This window comes from Aythya marila, assembly GCF_965140915.1.
Source record: "Aythya marila genome assembly, chromosome: 2".
Classification (NCBI taxonomy): Eukaryota; Metazoa; Chordata; class Aves; order Anseriformes; family Anatidae; genus Aythya; species Aythya marila.
The window spans coordinates 27,037,516-27,057,003 of NC_139043.1; the positions used below are offsets into that span (position 1 = coordinate 27,037,516).

The 19,488-nt window shown below is 40.8% G+C and overlaps 1 protein-coding gene across 1 annotated transcript; it reads right to left on the reverse strand.

Annotated features, from left to right (window-relative positions):
- Nucleotides 1–429: 429 nt before the first annotated feature.
- Nucleotides 430–16,708, reverse strand: ASNS (asparagine synthetase (glutamine-hydrolyzing)). Its single transcript, XM_082753889.1, has 12 exons — nucleotides 16,581–16,708; nucleotides 14,927–15,194; nucleotides 12,054–12,291; nucleotides 10,039–10,224; nucleotides 9,616–9,717; nucleotides 7,588–7,715; nucleotides 6,659–6,785; nucleotides 5,177–5,283; nucleotides 4,504–4,604; nucleotides 2,558–2,639; nucleotides 2,135–2,290; nucleotides 430–743 (listed from the first exon to the last, which is right to left on the reverse strand). The coding sequence occupies exons 2-12, from the start codon at nucleotides 15,173–15,175 to the stop codon at nucleotides 534–536; spliced, it is 1,686 nt and encodes a 561-aa protein (XP_082610015.1). The 5' UTR covers nucleotides 15,176–15,194; nucleotides 16,581–16,708; the 3' UTR covers nucleotides 430–533.
- Between the last annotated feature and the right edge of the window lie 2,780 nt (nucleotides 16,709–19,488).

Here is a 19,488-nt window from a genome sequence, read left to right on the forward strand (position 1 = left end):
ATCTTTTGAACACTAGGCCAAGGTTCTTGGGAATTATTACAAAGACACTCAGAACAGAACAATATAGACACAGCCTATCCAAATCCCACAGCCAGATATACAAATCACTAAACAGCTACAGTGAAGTTGCCATATGCTCAAAGGACCTTCACCAGTTCGCATCACTTTGCCTTATTCAAGTCCTAAAATCAGAGTTCACGTTAAAATATATTAAATGACTGCAAGGCAAATTAATACAATTGAGGCCACCACATAAGAAACAGTGCTGCTGAATAAAGTAGCTCCTTGTCCATGAAGTATTTTCCCATAAATCCCCAAATTTGGGTAAAGCAGGGTGAATTTTATAGTATATTTCATAGTATACTAACCACAGAAAGCTCTCATTTCCAGTAGCATTGTCAAAACACATCTTAAAGACCATTTAAGATTTAGGTTTGCATATTCCTTTTTTTTTATTATTTTTATTTTATTTTTAAAGCGGAGTGTATGCAAATTGCTTGCAGTACTTCTATTTGGGGGATTATTTCAACAGCCTATTCTTGGGCAGCTGACTTGTAATGTTTCAATGTGCGAGCAGAAGGATCAGCAGTTTTAACCCATCTTGGCATCCAGTAGTGGGGCAGCCAGCTGCTTCGTCCTGGGTAGTGCTTCTCAAAGATCTGGCGGTAATAATAACTTTCTTTTGTTTTAGGAGGATTAAAAGGGTATTTCTCCGCTGCCTTTTCAAGCAGAAGGTCATCAACCTACAAAAACAGCAAAATTCAAATTAAAATGCAAATACATTTCTAATTTATACAAGCCAGTTTGCTGCAAATCAGTCATGCAAGGATTCAGCACTGAATGCCTATAAACTTTAATATATATATATACAAATAAATTTATTTTAGAGGCATAGGTTTCTCACAGGTGCATTTTTGCCATAGACTCCTTTGATCTTTATGGACTACATATAGACTATATATTTCCAGTGCTGTTAATGTTTCTCTGTGTATTACATGTGATTACATGTAATTTCCTTTGGGTTAGAATCACCTTTGTTAGCTCAAAAAAATCACCAATAACCTTCTTTTCTATCCTTCTCTTGTCAATCAACTGGCACAACTTAAAGCAGTCTTTTGCCATATAAGTGGTTTCCTGTTTTTTTGGTTTTTTTTTTTTTTAGCTCGGACAGAGCTGTTGACTCTGCTTGTATAACCAGGCTCTCAGCAACAAAAGACCTGGGATGCAGAGCCAAAAGACACCTGCAGCTGTAAGCTGGCTAAGAAAGGAAGGATGAAAAGTTGCACCAGTTTAAGTAATTTCTACAGCAGCTTTCCCTGCCAACATGCTATCTAACTCCCCACAGCCTTGAATGAAATTTGTCCCTACCACAATTGTACAGGCTCAGTAGGGGCAGCACAACACTGCTGCGTTACCCAACGACTTTCTTGTCTGCAGATACAGTAGAGAAGGAAAGTGGGATACAAGCAGTTGATGGTAGGACAGACAAATACACAGAAATATGTGTAGTTGGGCCTATGGATGGGTAACAGAGCTGCAGTGTAAAATGAATTCTTAGTGATCTTGATCACTCTCAGTGATCAAACTGCCTTCATACACTAGAGATTATGCTTTGTCCAATGCAAAAATGCTGTAAATATTCAGTGGATAGCAACTCAAGGAGATGCATTAAAAAGCAAAAGGACTTAGCTGGGCATTATCTTGGAAAAAGCAAATGAAATAAAGAAGAAAGGGCATTATGAAGTCATTATACTATTCAGCCTCAGAATAAGTTCATGCAAGTGTCTTCAGCTGAAGCAGCTGCTTCAGAAATTTAGCCCAGAAATTGTGTTTGCCAACACATAATCTAATTTGCAATCCAGATACTTACATGATGCTCATTTCCTTACATAGTCATTTCTGTCAGGCTCTAGCATTACTTTGAATCTACAGTTTCAAATGCCTTTATGCAACACAGGTAGCTGGAAGACTGTTGATTAAAATTTATCTTGCTCCTCCACTGTGAAACTCAAGTTACTATCATACCCAGATTTATTCTCCCAACTAAGCCTGTGTCCTGCCTCTCCTTGGCAGCAATATCTCAACAGACTTAAATGTGAAAAACAAACAAACAAACAAACAAGTGGTACTATACCTGTTGATCAATATAGTCCTGAAGAATAGAAAACCACGATTTCTTTACTGATGTTATACCATCACTGAAAGCTTCTTTGGGTCTCCAGAGTATTTCTTTGGGAAGTAAGTTGGAGTCTTCAAAGGACTGTCTTAAAAGGTATTTTTCGATTCCATTCTGTTTTCAGAACAACAAACAATGCCATGAGCATCAGTACAATGCAGAACTGCAGTACAATGATTTAAATACTTGACTAAGAAATGGGTTCCTTTCAGAACGTCTGCTCAGAAAAGGGTTCCCAAGAGTCCAACAATCCAGCAAAAAACATTTAAGAGCATACTTGGCTTTGGTCTCAAAGACTGAATTCAGCTATTCAGTCATGCTTACAAATTAGTGGATATGTGTTCTAAGCTTACATTTGGATCCAACCCTAGTTTTACATACCTTTGGGGTTCGCATTTCTGCTGGTAGAGATAAATAATAAGAAGTAAAACGATGATCCAAAAATGGGACTCTCAGTTCAAGACTAAACAGTGGAAAAAAAACAGAAACGACAGAGTTATCCCAACACATCATCCTCTTATAAATTCCCTACCACATAAGCTTTCTTTGTCTCTCACATAAATACAAGGTTACCTGCTTTCACATGAAAGACATTTCACTTGCATATTCATGACTATCTAATTTAATTAATCGATCTAGAAAGTTAAATTTATTGTCTGAATGGATTAACTACAGATCTCAAACGATTTATGATGCCATCTGCTGGACGGCTTCTAGTACAATGATTTCCAGACTACAGTCTTACAGGATTTGCAACATCTGTGGTTTCATGTAAAAAATAAATACAAAACCCACACTGAACAATGCTGTTGTTCCCAGAGAACTACCAAGAACCTTCAAGTTGCTGAGTGGGATTTGCATCAGCATTTGTAAAGATGTCACAGAACCAAGCAAAGATTCCCACAGTCATTTCTACAATCTGCATTTGTTTGTATTTTCAAAAGACAATTAAAAGGAGCCTGTATGGTCATTAAGCTACTGCCTACTGATCCTGCAGCATTTGCACACTAAGTTCTCTCCTATGTCAGTAGCAACTATAAGAGTACAAAGCCTTCGTACTTATATTCTCTTATATATAACATGGCTTTTAAAGACACTGAAATTAGAGTAATGGAGGCAACAAATAAAATTACAAATAAAAGTATTTGGTAGAAAGAACCCTTCTCAGTATTTTCCCTTAAGAGACATTAAGCTACCTAGCCTCAAAGTCACATGGAGATTTTATACTAGATGCAGAGCTGAAGCAGTGTACAGGCTGCAAGCAATTTGCTACTATGGCTCTGAAGACTGATGTTCTTCCGAGAGTAGTTTAGACCTAGACACTAAGAATAATGTCATCCTGCATCACAATATTCTGCATCATTTAGTAATTCAAACAGCAACAGTTAAATTATACAATTTCCTCAATGGTGGAAGAACTTTTATGATGCTTTATGAACTTCTTTTTTAGGAACTTTTTTGACAAGCTTGAGAGGTAGGCCTGTGCAAACTTCATGAAGTTCAACAGGCCCAAGCTCAAAATCCTGCACCTAGGTTGGGGCAATCCCAAGCATGAATATGTGGGTGATGACTGGATAGAGAGCAGCCCTGAGGAGAAGGACCTGGGGGTACGGGTGGACAAAAAAAAATTAAATATGATCTGGCGACGTGCACTTGCAGCCCAGAAAGTCAACTGTATCCTGAGCTACATCAAAAGCAGCATGGCCAGCAGGGCAAGGGAGGGGATTCTCCCCCTCTGCTCTGTTCTCCTAAGACCCCAGCTGGAGTGCTGCATTCAGCTCTGCGGCACCAGCACAGGAAAGGCATGGACCTGTTAGAACAAGTCCAGAGGAAGGCCGCAAGGATGCTCAGAGGCTCAAGCACATCTCCTGTGAAGACAGGCTGAGGGAACTGGGGTTGTTCAGCCTGGAGAAGGTTCCAGGGAGACTTTGTAGCAGCCTTCCAGTACCTGAAGGGAGCCTACAGAAAAGGTGGGGAGGGACTCTTTGTCAGGGAGTGGAGTGATAGGGCAAGGAGTAATGGTTTTAAACTAAAAGAGGGTAGGTTTTAGATTAGATATTCGTAAGAAATTCTTGACTCTGAGGGTGGTAAGGCACTGGCACGGGCTGCCCAGAGAAGCTGTGGATGCCCCATCCCTGATAGTGTTCAAGGCTAGGCTGAATGAGGCCCTGGGCAACCTGGTCTGGTAGAAGGTGTTCCTGCCCATGACAGGGGGTTGGAAATGGATGATATTCAAGGCCCCTTCCAACCCAAAGCATTCTGTGATTCTATGATCCACTTAGGCTCTTAAATCATGTTTAGTCATCATGCAAGAGACTGTACTTTACCCATGTGCTGCAGTAGTTCTGTCTGCACGAAGTACATCAAACATGTAGAGCTCCTTCAGAAGCCTCTCACTCTCTTCTGCAGCTTCTTCAGGAGATGGCGCCTGTAACCAGACACATGTATGTAGCACGCAGATCTAATACAGCTGCAGCAAGGGAACCATTACTTGCTGTCCTGCATTTGCACTGCAGTGATCACCACACACAGACCTGTGACATACCTGAGTGAGAATTTAAACATGCCAAGCTAATCCTTGACAGCAAGCAAAAATGTATGCAACTTACACACTGTGATTCCCTTCTACTTACTTATAAAAATAATCTCTCTTTAAGCACATTACAAGGTATAATACATGCCTTTGCAAATACATCGTTGTCTACATAGAAGCTATAGTTTTGATTATCTTCATTTTCAGGCTTTCAGGAGATTATTTAGGATCTCAGAACTAGCAAAGAATATGCACAAGAAATAGTCTCAGCAAGTTTGAAGTTTAAAAGTTATTTTTGAAGTGATTAAATCAAATCCCTTGGATTTTATGCCACTTCAGGAGAAAGTCTCAATAAACATACAGCTGTACCAACTCTCAAACTTCGCACCTTTAAATCTCAGTAGAAGTTTTCTGTTGCAGGGGAGAAAAACAAGTGCAAGGGCCTGTTGAACAGTAAATGTATTTACCTTATGGAAATATATATATCCTTGTGTCAGCTCATCTGAGCCTTCTCCTGAAAAGATGACCACACTGTCTGTTTTCTTGCGTATGTACTTGGAGACAAGATACATACCTTAAAAGAAGGAGAGAGTTATTAAAATAGAGCTATAGATACATTATATACAGTACAGATTTAATTTAGCATTTTGGAAGTTTCTCTCCAACAATATGTTCTTCTGTAGCAAACAGATTCAATACACTAACATAACATGTCGTTGATACTCAAAGCCACCACTAGCCACACAAACCAAGTGCTGCAAATAGATCTAAACTGTGTACTTATACTTGGCCCTCAAAATATCACTTGAGACGTGTGTTTGTGTGTGTTCATGATCCTGGGAATGCTGGAGGATTCCCATAGGAACACATATCGGAGTTGTTCTGTCTCAATTAGAAATTAAGCGTAAGATTAATTCCAGCACAGTCCTGAACAAACTTTCTAGTTTTGGAGAACAAAAATGCCAGCAAAGGCTGCTGCTTAGCTCTCTACCACTATGGATTGAACTAGACAAGGGCATTTTTTTTTCCCTTTTTTTTAAAAAAACGTTTATTAACCAGAAGTATGTCTTACCCTCATTGCATCTTACTAAACAATAAACTTTTATAACATAAGTATTAGAGATCTGTTGAAAAGGACTTATTTTGCTGTATTTCATATTAAGCAAGAATTGCAAAGAAAGAAGGATGGCAAATGAAAAGTTGCTTTCATTCTTAAACTAACATTTTCAGTATTTCACTTAGCAAAATTCTAGCTTCTTATCCCATACAGTTTTCAAAACTGTCTTGCCTGTTTGGTATATTACCTTGTTTACAATGCTTTGCACTGACACAAGAGTAACTGAGTAAAATGCTGTAAGGGCATTACACAGAAGGCCTCATTAGATAAGGGTTTTTCATTCTTATCATGTTGGCAACCCTTTTTAAGGACCTGCTGATGGCTTGTAATTTCTCAGAATCAAATGTACATTAGAAGTCTACCTGACTTCAGTGTATACGTATTACTACTAGAGGGTCACAAGAAATACTTCACTTTAGTATTATTCAAGAAATGGGGTAACCATAACTGTTTGGCTATCATAACATTCAGTGACCCAGATACTGAGCCTCAAATACAGGTTATGCCTCAGACAGCCTGCAAATTTTCTCCTTTCCTCCAAGGTTCATATTTATCACAATAGAAAACTAAGACCTATAGAACTATTTTTTTTTTAAATCATGTTTCTTTTTAATCCCAAAACTTCAGGAACAGCTCTGGACAACATTTATACAGTCTGTGACTTTGAAACTAATAACTCATTTTGCCTCATTGTGAGGTCACAGACAAGACTAGGGAGTCTCATTTCCCAAGTTCTACAACAGCTGAAGGAAGGATCTAGTAGATGACTACAAGGTTTTGCATAAAATTTATTCAAGCAACATAAAGCAAAAATTGTTACTAAAAATCTTACCGATTGAAGCTCTTACTGTTGTTATGTCGTAGGTTTCCAAGGAGAAGATAACCTCCTCAATTGCCTGAATTCCCTCTTCAGAATTAAATATTACTTCATGATGTTCGCTGCCTATATGTGCTGCCACCTGTTTGTAAAAGGTTATAATAATGTATTGCATTTCAGTTAAAACATTGTTTTAAACACACCTTGTGTTTTACACACCCATTTTACACACAAACTGGAAGCATCAGCTAACTTCCTTCTGCCATAGTAAGGATGAGATATTATAAGGCCAAGAAAAGGTGACACTGGAGCAACCACTCTGACTGCAGTGGTATGTTTGCCAAAGAGAACACAGTCTCCCTAATTACACAGTGTTCAATCGTGACTGCAACAGAACATCCAGCTGCTTGTCCAAGGCCTAACAAAATCTGCAGAGAATCTAAGTACTTTGAAATTTGCTCTGAAGAGAAAAAGCAGCTCAAGAGCCTTAACAGGCTGGATACCCAAAGTATATCCACAGTTATCCTTTCCGGTGTACAGTTTGTACACGGCTCTAAATTAAATAAAATAACAATTAAATTGCAATATTTAATATACATACAAATGTCATAGCATAGGAGCAATAGCATGGTGATAGACTGTAAAACCTAGAGGCAGAATTGGGACAACTCTGAAGGATTGTCCTGTTGGTAACAACACAGTAATAATCACAAAAAAGTCTTCCAAAAAGAAGAAAAAACAGCTAAGACTCAAGATATCTCTTTCTTAAGATTTAACTAAGCAGCAGATGTCGTACTAAATGATTTACTGCAAACTGATTTGCATCATAGCAATAAATGAATACTAATCAGCATTATAATCAATACCATATCGTGAAGTTACCACCATTAATTTACATGGTTTAACATTCAGCAGCTGCAAAGTGGAAGCCACATTTACTGTACCTTTCTGGCAGCCAGTAAATCAGGGCTGTTTTCCATTCCAATTGCGAAGGTTTGTAATGGATAATTGATGTTCATTTCTTTCATCAGTTTCAGAAGAATGGCTGCAACCAAACTGGAATCTAAGCCCCCTTTAAAAAAAAGCACACAAAAAGCCACCTTGATAAACCACATTTCTGGTTAGGTGTTTGACTGTGTTTTGTTTCCCTCTAAGGGAACCAACTCTAGAAAGTTGAATCTTATGAACAGGTTTCATTTTTAAGCAACATGAATCTAAGGTAGTTCTTCTAAAACTTTACCTCTGCTTAACAAGATAATCACGTGACTTTATTGGAACATCTTCAGTAAGTTACTAGTACTTTTGATATCAAAAGCATCAATGGAAATTCTGCATTAAGACAAAAAGTATTCTAAAGTCACTGTATCACTAGAGATGTCCCTTCTCAACTCTGCTACAATTGGCTTTACTCTTCATTCCAAAACTGCTCTCCATCCTCTTCCTACCTACACATTTGATACTGAAATAATAAAACTATTTACATTTTTTGTTTTGTTGCTTGAATCAAACAGAATTAAGTAGAAGTCAAGCAAAATATTTTGTCTGACCTACAACAGAACATTCAGTCAAAGGATTCCACTCTTCCCCAATCATTTTTCAAAAGCACCTCTAACTTTTTTTAGCGAAATTAACCTTTGTAACATCAAAATTAAAAGGTTCACTAGCTAGTTCTATTACTTCTTGACCACTTCTACTTGTTGCTCCACTCTCTGAAGTACTGATCAAAGCACAGTACCTCTTCTCCCACACCTGCCTGCAGTTCTAACAAGCAGAAGGCAAAATCCTCTTCTCTGCTTCCTACACTCTGCACGTGTTTTTTCAGCTGAGTGCATCTGCATCTGTTCCCACCCTGATTCCATTTGTAGGAACGCTTCCCTGACAAAAAAACGTCTTCTCTAGAAAAAGACATGCAAAGTCTGAAGAAATAATGAGTGTAGAAATCAAACCAAGTGCTTGGGATGTGAAAATCAGGGAAATGAACACCTGAGTTTCCACTGTGAACTTGAGGAACTCCCTTTGTGATTGAAGTGCAAGCATTTCTCTAACTGTGATGCTCCAAGCATACTCAAAATTGTGAAGCATGGAGAAACTCTGTTATTATATCAGCCCAGGACATTAGATATACCGCAGATACACAGTGTGCACGTGGATTTGAGGAGCTGACCGTCCTCTGATTTAATATCTGAAATTTGGTTTTCAAACGGGCTTTTTGACTGAGGCTGGGAAGTTCCAGCTCTGCGTGTCTCTGTTTCGTTTATTTCCCTCCTACTTTTTATAATGGTGAGGAAATACTCCAACAGTATTTCCTGTTCAGTTCTCTCTCATTCAGATGCACACTTAATAGAGTATGTGATAAATGAATGTAATTATTGATGCTCAGTGCGTGAATGAATAGCATACTAGAACTCTAGCCACAAGTACAAAGTGCTACAAAAACACAGTGAATAAGGTGTCAGTCCCATGGCTACCAAGCCTTACCTCTGCAAGACTGAGCCACCAAATCACAACATTGATCAGCTAAGTCAGAGAACAAGTTCTTGAACCACAAGCTATTACCTCACCTGAAAAAGAGTGTACTAAATAATTATGGTCCAGATGCTCCACTGCCATTTGGTAAATCAAAGGCAGTCTGGGATGGAAGCTAAAGCAAAGTAGGCGGTAACAAGACTACTTTTTCTTTTTTCTTTTATCTTTGGTTTTTCTTCGTCAAAAATGGTCAGTATTTCAACATGACAACATCCCAGCTCTAAACCTTAAAAGCATAAGACTTTCAAGATATCTGTAAACTGGATTTTTTTTTTTTTTTTTTTTTTTTGTCACAAACCACCAAGTTCTCTGTAACCAAGAAAGCAAATGAAGATTCAGATCACTTCAGATACCTCACAGCAGAACAGTCAGTTTACTTTCTTCTAACTGGTAGATGATGTGTGGAAGAGAGAAAAGACGGAATCACTGGAATTCTTGCTACTTACCTGACAAAAGACAACCAATCCTTCTGTGAGCCATCAAACGCTTTCTAACAGCATTTTCAAACAGAATACGGATGTTACTTTTCACTGTTTCAAGATCAAAGCCTGTCCAGGAAAGAACAAAAACAAACAAAAGAAACATTAACAGTTCTGCTTAAAATTAGCTGCATTATGTGATTAGGAAAAAATATAATTTGTCTGAATCTCCTTTGATAATAAGGGCATGCAAGTTCATACATCTTTGTATATAAATATCTTCAAAAATGATTCTCAACTTCCTACATCATAAACACTGTTTCAGTTCTTTCAAATAGAACATTTTAAAAAACAATTGGTTCAAGTTTCATATTGAAAGATTACGATTTTCCTCCACTTTTTAATCAAAATTTTAATCAAAATTAACAGGCAAGTGTTTTATTGTACTACCTGAAGGCAGATTTTCCACTGTATCACAAGCAGCATGGAGTGGTTCATCTTTATAACTATGAAACTTTACTAATTCTACTGATGCAACCTTGCCAGAAGGCTTCAAATCCAGCACTTCATAATGTCCCGGAAGAAATGGTTCCACTTTAGGAAATAAGGATTCTGAATGCTTTAAGTTGATAAGTCCTATAGATAAAATGGGAACAACAACAAAAGAAAGTTACAAAAAGTGTTACAGAGTTTTTAACCTAGATTGGCTAAGGCACATCTCACTCAACAACCCCACTACTAAAACTATATAAAACCATTTTCTCCAGATCTTAAATTTGGTATAAAAATATACTTCTGAGTCTGAGTCTGCCCTGGTTTATGGAAAGGTAGAGGGAAAAATGCAGTGTCCTTAGGTTCCTCAGCTGCAGCATGGCTGGAGAAAGCAATGTTGGCATGACAGTAAACACAACACTTCACTTTCAGGTACTTAGATTAGAAAAAATTGTTAGGCCCCTACATGTGGGACAGTTAGATGTATACAATCCAGAATTGTATTCCATTGCAATCAGTGGAATAAAACAGTTACGACACGTAGAGGCCTGAAATTTCATCTCCTGTAGCATTTAGAGGCAAGAACACCTTGAGTCTCTAACCAGTTAGACTTTTGAAGAGAGGCAGGTATAACCTCTCCTTCAGAGAGCATGGTGAGAAAACACCACCTCTCCTATTTGTAAAATACCTAGAGATTAGAGACCTCTCATCCAGGAAGTGGTATGCCCAGCTTGCCACTATGGAGTACGATTCTGCTTCTGGCAGGTTACACGCCCAGATCTGAGCCATTTCAAGCTGAGGCTGACAGCATACGAAGGAAGTGTGATTCTACTAATTGATAAGAAGCACTTGACTCCTGTGAGCGTTTCTCTGACTGAATACATGATGTCCAGGTCAAGATCTAAGATGCTTATGACAATTCAAAAGAGTTAATAACTGATTTTATGTTAAAAATTAAGTGTAGTCAAGCTAATAATGGGGTTGTAATAAAGCTATATCACTGAAGTGATTGCTGAATTAACACTGATTTACTGATTTCATAATTCATCAGTTTCAGGCTCTTCTACAATGTTGCTTAACAGAAGCCAAGAATCAGACTTGTGGCCAAAACTTATGTCCACTCCTCTTATGAAAGAGGATGTTTTGCACCTGTTCATCACCCAGATGCTACTTGAAGAATTCTACAAAATGTTCCTAAGTTACTGTTATAGACAGACTGCCAATCCACAGTGAGTGTTACAGGATACAGTTCCTAAAATATTCACTTCCTTTCTTCCTCTCCAAGAACCAGAGATGGTACAGCTGTGGTACCACTGAGCATTACTAATAGAGGAGTCAACTTACTTCAGAGTCTGATAATAAAAGTGATATACAACAACCATGAAAGTCCATTTTAGTCAGAGGTCATTTTAGGCAAGAAATTCACTTTTGGCATTATTTATGTAGACTGGAGAGAATTAGGTTAAAAAAAAAAAAAAAAAAGGAACAGTAAAGGTGTCATCTCAAACTTTAAAGGAGTTCATCAAATAACATAAGCATCAGTAAAAAAAATATCCAAGGATGCAGGAAATTTTAGTAGGGTTTTAAAATTCGTGGCTTTTACAGATTAGTGGTTCTTATGGCATTATTTCCCAGTTCACTACAGAATACCAGGAACAAATACTAGTATCATTTACTGTGGCATAAATCTAGCCCAACTCTATAGACTATATTCAACTTTGGGTTAACTTAAGACCCCTTAGGCTCAATCTGCAAGTTATTTTGTGGATATTAAGGATAATTAAATGTTTTCAAATGTTATTCTCTGTAGCTTTTTGTTTTACCAATGCATAGATTTTATACTACTAAATATAATTCATTTATCACTGAACTTACAGTTCACTTTCTCTTCACACTTAGGAGAGCCTGACAAAGAAGTTGTCTCCAATAACAACACCTAAGTTTATTTAGGCACTAAACACAACTGTTTTTACCTTTTGCCTCAGAACAGACACCCAAAAATCCATCATCGGTCAGCACCTTAAACAGTGGTCTGACTCCATAGGTATCTCTCGCCAGAAACACTTTTCTGTTTGCTGTGTCCAGAAGGATGAAAGCAAATACACCATCCAGCATGGATGCCGTTTGTTCTATTCCTCCTTTGTTGTAAAGATGAAGGATAACCTCACCATCCACCAGTGTTTGATATTCAAATCCAAACTGCTTCTGCAACTAAGAAAAGGTAAAAAGAAAAATGCAAATAAGTATTTGCAAACATTTCTTATTAACTGGGGAAAAAAAAACAAACAAAAAAAAAACCACCGATGTAATTGTTTAAGATGACAACAAAGTTGTTTAAAATACAGTTCAAAGTTACACAAACATTTCTGCCAGCGAAGGAAATTAGACTTCTGTGTTCAAATTACCATCCAAGATCACCCAACATCGACTGACTCTGTAGTCTTAAGCAATGTTCATTATAGCAGGTTTTCAGAGATGCATTTCTATTTGGGGATGTCAAAGTGCAAAAACACAACACTAGTTTAGCCTCCCCATCTCCACAGACAAATGGCAGGAGGAGGCAAGCACTGGTTCTAAAAATCCAACTCAAAATAGGACCAGGAACAAAAGACAACAGCATTTCCTGTAGTCTCAGATCTCTCAAGATACCACTTTCTTGTCAGATAATAGAGATAGAGATAGCAACATTTACTTCAGACTCTCTGCCCTCCAACACACTGACACAGTTAACATCTTTGCAGAGTAAAGTACTTCAGAAACAAACTATGTTTTATTTGTGCAGTTACTGCAATTCTTCAGTGTGTTTTACGCACAGAGTATTTCCTTCTGCATAATCTTCCTCCATTCTTCAATCTAACCTTTTCACTTTGCCTGTGCAGGTGAAGTAGGGGAGGAGGAAATGAGTTGTCAGACTAAGTCAGACCAACTATGTATTTTGTGTTCCTGTGATGCTACTTTTAAAGGCCCTTCAACATCTTCCAGGCACCTGGGGTGAAGATAGGGATGACAGGTTCAATAAAACACTAAAAAAAATAAATAAATACTGAAGAAACCCCACATAACCAATGATTTTGCACTTTAACTTATGTTCTTTGGTTTCACTTGCTATTCATGGAACATAGAGTTGGCTCAAACTGACTCAATATTAAAATCACGAAGCCATTGCCCTAAAGAAGATGGTTGTTTCTTCAATGATGTTTTCCTAGGTAGGTTTCGGATATATATATTTGCAGCTGAAAGCCTGAAACAAAAATTTATTTATAAAGAAAGAAGGCACCTAACCAAGGTAGTGAAAACAACTGAACAAATTCCTGCTGATGGTAATACAAGTTTTATACAATTAAATTCCCCCTAGGTTTCTGTGTGTGACACAACTGGGAGTGATTCTTACTCCTTTCAGCAGCAGAAAAAAACAAAAAACAAACAAGACAAAACACAAGACAAAACACATTAAATACCATAGCCTGCTGACACAACACATTTCACATACGTTTTGCCCTGCCATACACAAAATCATAGAAACACTTAGGTTGGAAAAGACCTCCAAGATCATCAAGTCCAACCGTTAACCTAGTACTGCCAAGTCTACCACTAAGCCATGTCCCTAAGCACCACATCTACATCTATCTTTTGAGTACCTCCAGGGATGGTGACTCAACCACTTCCCTGGGCATCCTGTTCCAACGCCTCACAACCCTTTCAGTGAAGAATTTTTTTCCTAATACCCAAGCTAAACCTCCCCTGGTACAACTTGAGGCCATTTTCTCTTGTCCTATCGCTTAGGAGAAGAGACCAGCCCCCACTCCGCTACAACTTCCTTTGAGACCATTGTAGAGACAGATACTTACAAGATTAAATAATAATAATAATCTCCTTTCTTTTCAGTCAAATTCCCAATGACACCATTGACAGTAACCTGACTGCAAAAACACATCGTATTAGAAGTACTGACACCTCAAAGTATTTGTAGATTTCTGATACTACCATGCTCAATTTATGATCCATTTTAGGCATTTAGTTTCAGCATGATTCAGGATCAGTCAAAAACCGCAAGCCACACTATATGCTATATTGAGATGAATTAAATCACTTCCCTTGATGAATTAAATCACTTCCCTTTATGAGCAACACAGGCAGTGTGGACATCTCAGCACTGGGAGAGAGGCACATAGACAATGCTCAGCAGCAATATCACACCTATCAGGGATATTCTGACACAGGACAGAGTTGTAGCTTGTTTTGTGCCTTAGAGACTTGTTTAGGTGACTCTCAAAAACTCCACAAAGCTTCTGCCTTAAGCTGCAGACACCTAAGGACTTTGGTGGCCTACTGGAAACTTCTCCCTAGCGTTTGTTGTTGTTACAGAAACACATATGCATTCCTGTTTTAAGTTAATAACTGACAAGTCACGTCTAGGTTGACATTCAGAAGTAAAAACTAAATACCTGACAGACTGGAGAAAGATCCAAAATAACCGATGTGCAAGACACTCTAAAATCATTTGCATTATGAAGAGGAATGTGGGTGAGAAAGGGGGCTTGGAATTTCCCTCCTGAAGGATTAACGAAGAATGAACCTTTGTTTTATGTCCAAACCTATAGATACAAATACTATTTCCTTTTTTGTCAATTAAAAAGGATTTTTCAATATTGAAGACTGTTTGTCACAATCTAAACCACCAAAGATTGACAGCTTATCCAGAAATTTTTCTTCCTTTTTTCTTCCTTCATCTGATAGCTTTTTTTTTTTTCTGATATTTTAGTCCACCACATTTTAAACAATCTCTGAATACCTACCAGTTTTGAAATAAAAAAAGAAAGAAACGTATGATCCCTACAACACTTACCTGTTTGAAATTGTAGATTTCTCCATTGTAACACAGCCACAGATAGGGGAACTTCTTCACCCGGATAGGCTGCATGCCATACAGCTGATCAACAACCGCGAGGCGATGGAAACCAAAACAACAGTTGGTGAATCCATTGACGTTCTCGAAACGAAATGCATCAGGACCTCTGTGTGCGATCTTCATGGCACTTAGACACTGGACAGAAAGGCACTCATCGCTTCCAAACAGGGCCCAGATACCACACATTGTGAAGCTGTTGAGTTACCTAAAAATGAAGAATGCGTTCAATTAAAGAAAACAGCATCACAGTGTTATTTAGGTTAGAAAAGACCTCCAAGATCAAGTCTAACCATCAACCTGATCTATATGCAATAGATGACACCTAGAAAGCAGAGATACAGAACCCAGGTACCAAACGTAGACTATCGGATGTTGGACTATAAAGAGAACTGATGAAAAAGGTAGCAGACTTTATTAACATAAGGTAAAATAGTTTCTCACAATATGATAAGCAATCTTCGTCCAACTCAAGAAATTCAGTTTAAACCTACTTTTAGGTTTTTTTTGTTTGTTTGCTTTTTTTGTTTTTGTTTTTTTTTGTTTTTGTTTTTCTTCATGGAGCACAAACAGAACAACGTATTTCTGGGCATTGGGTATGACCCGCTGAAGTAACATCACAGCAGCAGATCCCTTCAACTCTTTCAGAAGAGAAATGCCCTCCCATCCTGCAGCTTACCAAGGCATGAAGTAAGTAACCCCGTGGTCAGAAATCAAACAAGTCCAAGCACTTCCCCTTGCATTTAGGTACTGAGGTAAAAAGCTGTTCACCCAGTTACGCTACCTGGGCAACAACTCTTTCCATGCTCTCAGCCAACAGAACAGGCACAGACCCAGCATTTACACCAGCTGCAGAAGCCAAACCGCAGCTGAAGGCCCCAGGTGCTCCTCAGGGGGTTGGGATGTCCCAAGCGCTTCCCTGGGCCTCGGGATGCCCCAAGTGCTTCCCCCGGGGCTGGGACCCACCGGGCACTCCCCCCCCGCGGGCTTGGGACCCCCTGCCCAGCCCCTTCTCCCCTTTAGCTGGGCAGGGGCTGACATTTGGCCATACAACACACCGGGTCCCACCTGGGCACGCCGGGCTCTCAGCCCGGGGAGATGTCAGGGCACGATGCCAGGCTGGGGGAGATGCCCCGCAGAGCCAGCCGCGGGGCGGGGTGCCCTCAGCCTGCGAGAGGCAGCTTTAATAACCGGGGAGAGGGGAAAATTTGCGCCATCAGGGAGTGCCTCCGGCCCTGCCGGGTGCCTCGGGGCAGCTAAGACCAGCCACCACGAGGGAAACAAACCGCTCCTGCCCCGCTCGGCTGGCTGAGGGGAGCCCATTCCCCCCGGCTCCCCCCTGAACCCCGGCAGCGCGGACCCCGCGGCCGTGCCCGTGCCACCCCGCGGCCCCCGCCGAGCACGCCCGGCTCCCCGGGCACCACGCGGCAGCGGGCCCGGGCCGCGGCCGCCCCCTCCCTCCTTCCCCGGCCGGCTGCAGCCGCCGCGGGCACAGCCCGGCTCCCCTCGCTCCCGAGCCGCGATGCGGGGCAGCAGCGGCGCCGCCGGTGCCCGTCCGCCCACCAGCAGCCGCCACCGCCCCCCGGGCGCTTACGGTGTGCCGGGGAGAGCCGCCCGTCCTCGCTGCGGCGTGGGGAGGAAGAGGCGGCTCCGCGCCGTGCCAGGCAGCCAGAGCCGGCTGCCGGGCTCCTCCCCCGCCGCCTGCTGCTGAAATCCGCCGCCGAGTTTCATCATGCGGCTCCCTGCCTCCAGCCCGGCGGCCCTCGTGCGCCCCGGAGCCGCCCGGCACGGGGCGAGGCGTCCCTCAGGCACCCGCTGCCCGGAGCTGAGCCTCCGGCCTGGGCGTGCGGCGTTTTGCTTTCTCCTGTGTTAAAACACGGCCCTGCGGGCGGTGCCGGGGCCCTTAGGTTGATACTGGCGGTGTGCAGCCATCGGAGATCCCCGCGTGGTTGCCCGAAAGCCGCTTTATTTCGCTCGGAAGAGGGAGCGCTTACAAAGCTGATCCCGTCAGAAGCGTTCGCTGAGGGGGGAACTCGGTCTTGAATAAAAGGTGCTATGGGTAAAGGCGTTTTGGTCCTGATCTCACAGGACCTGAGCTTCATTAAGGGGCTTTATCCTCCACACAGCTTCAGGAGTGCCATTAGAAGTCATTTACATGCTCTGCGGTTTCATGGCTTGCTTTAGTGCACGTGGTTTAAAGCTGCAGTGCATAAAATTCCTCAGGTTACGGAGACTCAGCAGGCAGGGGATCTGCGTGTGGAATTTTAAAAGGATCTTTAAGAACCCTTTAAAATGAAATATTTGAGAAAGAAAAGCGTGTTAAGGTATTGCATGCATAAGAAGCAGGCTCCTGAGCTGGCCGTGAACATATGGAAGCTTCCTCTCAGCACTGCTTCACCTACACCTAAACCAAACAGCGCTGAGACTTCGAGCAGCTGCGGTGCCAGGTGTGCAGTTCGCAGAGGCTTTACACAACCTGGACGAGCAGAGTGAGAGCGAGAGCAGTGGCACATCAAGACACAGCTCACAGAATGGTGTTTTTTTTTTTTTTTTCTTTTGCTTCTTTCCTACCCGCAAAGACACACAGAAAAGATTTTTGGAAGGGTCTGCTCAGGCTTAGGTTGCTGTCTTGGTGTTTTTATTTTATGGGCAGCTCCTGGTTCATAACTGGATCTCATGCAGTACTTTACAATAGCAAATGCAAAAGCATTTGGGAAAATGAAGGTCCTTTCATGGAGAAAGTGAAGGAGAGCGGTGAGAAGCAAATTGCAGGAAGTCACCCAGAAAGGCCGGGCAAGCACAGCCTAAAAAACTGCTGAAGTCATCACTAATGTCTGCATCCCTGGGGCACACTGGATAACAGCCACATATTTCCCTCCCTTTTACTACCCTCTTGTAAAAACTGGAAATAACTGCTACATTTTAGTATGTCTTGCATGGTTTATCTTCCATTTTAACAAAGTTTATGGTGTTAAATATAGGACAAATGGGAGAAATACCAGACAAAGTCTATTTTCAGACATTGGCAGTTTTACTATTCTCTAGCTACAATAGCACAGGTCATAACTGATATGTCTTCGTTCTTTTCTAGCCTTTTCTTTACTATTGCTGAGTAGCCCTTTACATTAAGTGTTATACTTCAGTGTACAGTCTTTGCTTTTATCATGTCTCTATACAGCACCGCATGTAATTATGCCCCAGAGTCTCCCAGCTCCATTCCTCAGTCATTTTTCCTCTCAGTTTCCCCCCTTCTGCAGACATTGTCACGCGTAGTTAGTTTCTCCATAGCATTGTCTTCTCCACTATTTCCTTAGAGCAACTTGTGGAAGCATTCCAGCTTTCCCATTTCTGTATGCCAGGATCACAGCCATCTTTGTAAATCAGACTCTTTGCAAGAAGACTCAGATCTGTATTCCTTCTTATTTTGATAATTTCCAGGCTCAGATTGACTTTTGGTCAAGGTTCTACATATCCCAATGTCCAGAATCTCTCCTCTGGCTACTCAGAGAAAAGCTAGAGAAAAGTCTGGCTGTCACTAGTAGAAGAGGAAGGTTTTGTTGACCTTTTGGCACCCTCCCAGTGTGGCATTCCAGGACCACCAGCTAGAGCATGCAGGAATATATAGTTAGGGAAGAGCCAGGTCATTTTTTTCCTCCCGTGTCCCCTGCTCTTCTTAGCCTTAATGTGACTCTGTACTAGAGCAGTGGCTGAGTTCCAGTCCCTCAGAAATGAGTCATCTCCCTAGTCATAAGCCTAGAAAGAACTTTTCAGAGTGTTGCACCATGGGTGATGACTCACAAATAATGATGAAGAGGGGTGAGTAATGCAGTCATTAACGTTAAAATGGTAGCTTATGTCTTACTTGTTCACGAAGGGACCAGAAGTGCTTCTGTTCTTTATTTTCTTTTTTTAGTCTTAAGAATTCTGGTGCTCATGGGTGATACCAGGCAATGAAGGGCACAGCTGTATTGTAGCTGACAAAATGGCTTTGTTGGAGGTATGGAACACCTGAAATGAAGGGCAGAGAGCTTTCACTGGAGGCAACAGGTAATTGAGTATTTAATTAATTGAGTGGAAGAGACCAGGTAAGTAAGTATAATGTAGAAGCAGAGGAGCAAGCCTCAGAAAGGCATTAGTGGGAGTTACTGGATATTTGTAGACAATTTGTAGAGAAACTAAGGGGGGGAAAGATATCCTTTGGAATGGACAAGTATGAGTAAATGTCATCTGCCTTCCTTTCTGACCCTGCCCTTCAACAAACTCACACTTTTTCTGCTTGGCTAACATACTACTACCATTAGAGAATTTGCATCTGCTCCCTTTGAAGATGCTGCCCCTTTGACAATTTGCAAGCAATAATTAATGAGCACTGACTTACAAATAACACTCAAGTCCACTGTTTCCTCTTGGTCAGCTGGCTTGCTTTCACACTCAGTTTTTGGAAGGCTGTATGTCATTGAACTGTTGCAGCTATGTTAGCTATTGCACTGAGGTGGTCAGAA

Excerpts from the sequence above, each read along its gene's own strand:
- ASNS (XM_082753889.1), bottom strand. The coding sequence starts at position 15,175 with ATGTGTGGTATCTGGGCCCTGTTTGGAAGCGATGAGTGCCTTTCTGTC. Across the intron at positions 10,225-12,053 it reads TGTCTGTTCTGAGGCAAAAG|GACTTATCAACTTAAAGCAT; the intron begins GTAAAAACAGTT and ends TTTTATCTATAG. Across the intron at positions 5,284-6,658 it reads AACAGTAAGAGCTTCAATCG|GTATGTATCTTGTCTCCAAG; the intron begins GTAAGATTTTTA and ends CCTTCTTTTAAG.